Genomic DNA, 6,714 nt, shown 5'->3' with positions numbered 1-6,714 from the left:
TGGTACAATTTATTCGAGGACTTCGGCCGAACATTAAATTGTTTGTCAAAGCAGGGAAACCAGCAACGATAAAAGAGGCACAAAATCTTGCTCTGGAGACCGAAAAGGAAGAAGAAATGTCCAGGATATTGTTTAAAAAAACTGGCAATGATAATTCAGGAAATTCAAAGAAATTTAACAATCCTCAAAATTTTGAAAAAAAAAATCAAAACGCTCCATCAGAACCGACTCGAAGATTTCCGTGCCATGGATGTGGTAATATCGGTCATTTTATTAAGGACTGTCCCAGGAGAAACAACGTGTCAACGCAAAATTTTCCCTCGCGTCAAGCACCGAGCGTCCCATCGAATCGCATCGCATTCACCAAATGTCAAGAAAACGGGAGAATCCTGGAGCAGCCTTCGTCCTCGGAATACACAGCGCCTATGGAACCCGAGAACACTCCTTCCTGGCAGACACAGGAGCAGCAGTGAACGTAATAAAAAAGGAAAGCACATCCGGACTACCGGTAAGGAAAACTCTTGCTTCAATTACAGGAATAAATAACACTCCCGTAATTTGTAATCAAGAATGCAAAATTTCGATCGGCAATGTTGATCACATATTCTTAGTAGTCCCGAACGATTTCCCCCTTGAAGAAGATGGAATCGCTGGTCAACCTTTTTTAACACAAGAAGATGCAATTATCTGTATGAAAGAACGTACAATAATTTTCAATAGAATGCGCTCGGAATCGAAGCTTTTTAAACTGAACAACTCATCTCCAAATAATTATTCTCCGTCTCGAAGCCAATTATTAAGAGAAAATACTCGAATCCAACACATTTTGAATGAAAAAGGTCGCGATAATATTTGGGAGATCATTGACGCATTTCAAGACGTCTTTTACTTACCGGGTGACCCGCTACCGTGCACAAATTTAGCTGAACATGCAATAGAAACTAGCGATAACATTCCGGTGAATGTTAAACAATATCGGCATCCGCCGGCTCAACATGAAGAAATCTTGAGACAAGTAGAAGAAATGAAAGAAAAGGGAATTATTCAAGAATCGAATTCACCATACAACTCACCATTATGGGTAGTTCCAAAAAAAATAGACGCGTCCGGAAAGCAAAAATGGAGAGTAGTTGTAGACTTTAGAAGAGTCAACGAAAAAACTTTACAGGATGCTTATCCGTTACCAAATATCGAAGAAATACTGGATCAGTTGGGTAACGCCCGATATTTTTCAGCATTCGATTTGGCTAACGGGTTCCATCAAATTCCAATGAAAGAACAAGATAGGAAAAAGACTGCATTTAGCACACCTCATGGTCATTTTGAATATTTGAGAATGCCTTTCGGCTTGACAAATGCTCCTGCAACGTTTCAGAGAATGATTGACAACGCCCTGAGAGGATTGATTGGTAGAATTTGCTTCGTCTACTTGGATGATATCGTTATCTACGGAAAAACTTTGGAAGAACACAATGAAAAATTGCGCATATTTTTTGAAAGAATGCGAGAAACGAATTTAAAACTTCAACCCGACAAGTGCGAGTATTTGCAGCCTGAATTGCAATATTTAGGCCATATCATTACCGAAGAAGGAGTAAAGCCAAACCCTGAAAAATGCAAGAGCGTTTTAGAATTCCCACAGCCAAAGAATGTTAAGAATGTCCGTCAATTCCTAGGACTTACAGGTTACTACCGAAAGTTTATTAAAGATTACAGCAAAAAAACGAAACCATTAACGCAACTACTGCAGAAAGATGTCAAATTTCAATGGGGTATGGAACAGGAAAAATCTTTTGTCACTTTAAAAAGGGAATTATGTGAAGAACCGATTTTGGCATATCCTGACTTTTCGCGGAATTTTACGTTAACTACAGATGCTTCGGATATTGCTTTGGGAGGAATTTTGTCTCAGGAAAAGAATGGTAAGGAACATCCTATTGCTTATACCAGTCGTGTTCTGAATAGAGCGGAACGAAATTATTCAACGACAGAAAAAGAACTCCTAGCAATCGTGTGGTGTGTCAAACATTTTCGACCATATCTTTACGGCCGAAAATTTAATATTATCACCGACCATCGCTCATTAACTTGGTTAATGAATCATAAAGATCCTCATTCACGACTTGCAAGATGGCGAATCGCTTTACAGGATTACGAATACAGGATCGATTACAAGAAAGGCTCACTAAATACAAATGCTGATGCATTATCCAGAAATCCCGTTCTAGTCTATCGTCGCTTGAACGCAGATGATTTAATAGAAGAAGAAGATCACGAAGAGCCAGTACCAGAAGAGGAGACTAGAAAAAGAAAACGAAGGAACGAGCCAGAATCGTGTCGGAAAAGGATGTGTTACCCCAACGAAAACGAAGAGGAATCAGAACAGCAAGTAGAAGAAACACCGACGGAAGATCATCGTTACGAAAATGCCGCGCACCAAGATGATCCACACGAAGAACACCCATTCGAGGAATTGGAAGAAATCGAACAGCCAATGATAAAACTAGGGAAGAAAATATTCTTGACGAACTCTCCAATACCCGAGGGTAGTATAGATGTTTCGTTTATCAGGAAAGACGATGAGGACGAGGATGCACAGAATTTTGAAGTCTACTCCGAGGAGGGCGACCGAGAATTTCATGTGGTAATTGGTATAAATCGAAGAATGACAAGCGATGAACTGTTGAGGCAGATCAGAGAATTGTGCTACGTTGCAGTTGCCGAAGAATGGGAAGAAATTCATGTTGATCATGAGAGTTGTATCCGGTTGACGAGTCTTTCGAGAAAAGAAATTGAAAAGCAATGGCGAGAAATCTTCAATCCTGGAGAATGTGTCGTGTATCTTCACGACAAAGAACGAATGATCCCTCGAGTAGAGGATATCCAGAAAATACTCAAAGAAAACCATAACAGTCCAATAGGAGGCCATGGCGGAGTCAAGAAAACATATTATCGGATATCACAAAATTTCTTTTGGAAAACTTTGAGAAGAGATGTAGAAAAATTTGTGAAAAATTGTGTGATTTGTCAGAGAAATAAAGCCAATCGACATCCGACTAAAATGCCTATGGTAATCACGGATACACCGCAAAAGTTCAACGACAAGATCGCTATGGATATCTGCGGACCCTTACCATTAACCGCTCGTCGGAATAAATATGTTTTGACTATACAAGATTATTTGACAAAATATTTCGTTGCACTTGCATTGAAAGATATTACAGCTCATTCGGTTATTGAAGCATTCCTGAAAGGATATGTCAGATACTTTGGACCACCACGAACAATCCTGACAGACAGAGGAACGAATTTTACCAGCGACTTAATGAAGAATTTTACAAAAATGTTAGGGATTAAGCACATCACGACGACCAGCTTTCATCCAGAAAGCAATGGTAGCTTGGAGAGAAGTCATCAAGTATTGAAAGATTATCTTCGCCATTTTACAAACAAAAACGCTGATGATTGGGACGAACGAATTCATTTGGCGAATTTGTATTATAACACATCAAAACACGAGAGTACGGGTTTCACGCCGTATAAGTTATCTTTCGGTATTGATCCACGGAATATCTCGTCACTCATGAGAGTTAACACAACGTATCCTGAATATTTGGAGAACCTACAAACGAAAATCTCTACAACGCTGGAAGAGAGCAAACGAATAATCACCGATAGTAAAAGACGAACAAAAGAACGATACGATCGAATGATCAATCCACAGGATTTTCATCCTGGAGATTTAATCTGGTTGAGAAAAGAAAGTACGGCAAACGACAAGACGAATGCGTTGAATGTTCCATTCGAGGGACCCTACGAAATAGTTGAAAAAGTTTCAGATGTTAATTACAAAATCCGTAAAAACAGAAAAGAAGTAATTGTTCATGCAAATAGAATGAAATATGCTAATGTGAATTTGTTTCAGAACCATACTGATTGAAATATTGAGGACCGATGCCAGAAATTATGAGGAAACAGAATTTTTGACGTTACCGAATTTGCACATGGAATATTTGGGAAATACAAGATTCTTTCATGAGACCTACAACGTGATTTCATACTATAATTTGGACGAACTCACTTGGGAGGAGAGCGAAATCACTAAAGGATTGAATTTCGTGGAAAATCTGTGTTCTCAAAATTGCACAGAAAAGAGATTGATTCAACGGCTACGTGAACAATTAAACATCATCCGTAACGATAAGTACACACTGTTTTCAACCATCGGCGTACCAACCCTTTATCGAAATAAACGTGGTTTGTTTGACTTTGTGGGAAAAATAAGCAAAATTTTATTCGGAACTATGAGTGCAGATGACGCGGAGTATTATAACAAAGAAATAGATGCAGTCCATAATGATAACAAACGAATCGGGGAATTATTCAGAAATCAGACTCACATAATTCAACTCTTTCTTCAAAAAAGTGAAGGGCTTTTTCGTAAATACAATGATACATTCAATAAAATCAATCTAAATTTCCAGAATCTTGGTAATGAATTAAATGAATTGATAAAAAGAGACGAGGTATTAGCAAAGGATTCTTTGTTAACAGAAATGTGTTTGGAAATTGAATTAGCATTGATAGGACTAGATAGAAATGTGAGGATTTTAATAGAATCAATCATGTTTGCAAAAACTGGTCAGACAAACCCTCAACTATTATCGCCGGAATTATTAATGAGTGCTATTAAATTAATAAAAGAGGAAAAGGGAAGCGATCAGATGCCCATCCCCGTTCATGATGGCAACTATTTCGAATATTTGGAAGTCAGTGATGTGGCTATTAGTGTCATAGGATACCGTTTTGTGTATGTTACAAAAATACCAATTCTTGAAGTCGAAAATTACAAAGCATTCAGAGTGATTCCAGCTCCGAAATTGATTGGAAACAACTTAATTGCATACATCTCGAATCCACACGATTATATTATTACTAATGATGAAAAATTATTGTACACCCCGAGCGACGAACGTTTTTTAGACACCTGTAAGGTGCACCAATTTCGATATTTTTGCAAAAGGATAAACCCGAAATATTATATGAAAGCACACGACACTTGTCTGAGTAAAATAGTAAACGAACCTCTAAAGTTGAACAAAAACGACTGTACTATTAAAATAGTCCACGTAACTCACACGATGTGGGTTCAATTTAAGAGTAATAATAAATGGCTATACACTGCACCAAAACCGGAATCCATTCGCATAATGTGTAAAGAGAACGTAGAAGAAAAAATGATAAACGGCACTAAAATTCTTTGGATAGAACCAGGATGCAGTGCAGTAACCAATGATGCTATACTAAATTCACACATCGAAAAGGAATACGAGCAAAATAAGGCATTTACTCCCCTCATCACTTATAATTTTAGCGATCACTTCCAAGTATTAGAGAAATCATTTTTTAACCTTAGTCTTGTTAGAATTCATACAATTGAAACACCAGATGTGAAAACAGGTGACCTCACCAAATACGGAACTAAATTGAGTGACCTTAGCAAAGAAATAGACGAAATTGGAAGTCATCAAAGAACTAAATCTTTTCAAGAAAATTTAATAACATGGTTTTGGTACATCTTATATGGGGTGGCTACGGTACTAATAATTTATCTAACTTTTAAGTTAAGAATCGTAAAAATCTTGAAATGTCTATTAAACAAGGTATCCAATCTGTGTACTTCATTGTCAAATTACTTCTTGGATCAACAGACTGAACGTAATGCTTTTCGAAATGACATTTTTATGGAATCAATACCAGAAGTCAACTCAGTATCAAGTCTAGAAACGTTGCCAAATAGACCTGTCAAAATTAAACATTCTTCTCAAACAACAAGGGGAAATTTAAGACATTCCAATTTGCGCATTTCAGAATTTTGCGATCATAATTAAGACAACTAGAAATTAAAAGAGAAATCCCTTATTATAAAATTGTAAGTGGGATTTCTCATCTATGGGTGGAGGTGTTATGCCGGAGGTATTTGGATTTCACTAACATCCGTTTTATTTGATAAGAATTAGCTTAGGAAGCGTTCACACGGTTTTGTAGCTGTCTCAGCAAAAGTGACCGTGAGAGGCCGACCGTACTACGCTCGATCAACGCACGTTACCCCCGCGCGAAGTATACATAATAGCACGAAGGTAGATTTTTTTAAGCGTGCGAAGTTCAGTTTTAAAACACTCCTTCGACTTGGTACGATCTCGAGAGACGTAACCGACAATAGCCGAAGTTCAGAACGAAAAACTTGTGAATGTTTTATGAATCAGTGAAGAACAGTAATAAATTTAAGTTTTAATAAAAAAAAAACAATCGAGTGAATTTTTATTCCGAAGATAAACCCGTGGCATAACAATGTATATCGATCGAATTTATGACTGCTGTTACCAGCTGTGCTGCGTCGTGTGCTACGTTATGAAGTTGACGTCAGATTTCCAATCATCAACAACTAATTTCAACAACCAATCACAACGTCTAAAAATGGATGTCGTCAGATCCAACCAATCAGAAACTCGATAGCATCAAAGTGCCTTTGATGGTGTTATACTATAATATACAGACACATAAATTTTTGAATGTGTTCGTAACTTTTGCATAATCTTGAGCCCGTGCAAAGTTTTTTCTCAGCAATTACGCCACCAATAATGCTGATTTTGGGCTCATTCGATAGAGAATTTCTCAATTAGCTGAAAGTTCAATTTACAAAGTCGTACATAA

The 6,714-nt window shown here is 37.5% G+C and overlaps 1 protein-coding gene across 2 annotated transcripts; it reads left to right on the top strand.

The window, feature by feature from the left end:
* The first annotated feature begins 318 nt into the window (after positions 1-318).
* LOC122415004 (uncharacterized) lies at positions 319-6,337 on the top strand. 2 transcript variants are annotated; one of them, XM_043426753.1, is made up of 2 exons: positions 319-508; positions 3,926-6,337. In XM_043426753.1, exon 2 carries the CDS (start codon positions 4,005-4,007, stop codon positions 5,889-5,891), a length of 1,887 nt encoding a protein of 628 aa, XP_043282688.1. In that variant the 5' UTR covers positions 319-508; positions 3,926-4,004; the 3' UTR covers positions 5,892-6,337. The 2 variants fall into 2 exon arrangements, with proteins under 2 accessions (XP_043282688.1, XP_043282689.1); XM_043426754.1 differs by lacking the exon at positions 319-508 and adding an exon at positions 2,519-3,764.
* The last annotated feature ends 377 nt before the right edge of the window (positions 6,338-6,714 follow it).

This window comes from Venturia canescens, chromosome 8 (assembly GCF_019457755.1).
Source record: "Venturia canescens isolate UGA chromosome 8, ASM1945775v1, whole genome shotgun sequence".
Taxonomy (NCBI): Eukaryota; Metazoa; Arthropoda; class Insecta; order Hymenoptera; family Ichneumonidae; genus Venturia; species Venturia canescens.
This window is presented reverse-complemented; position numbering and strand designations above follow the sequence as displayed.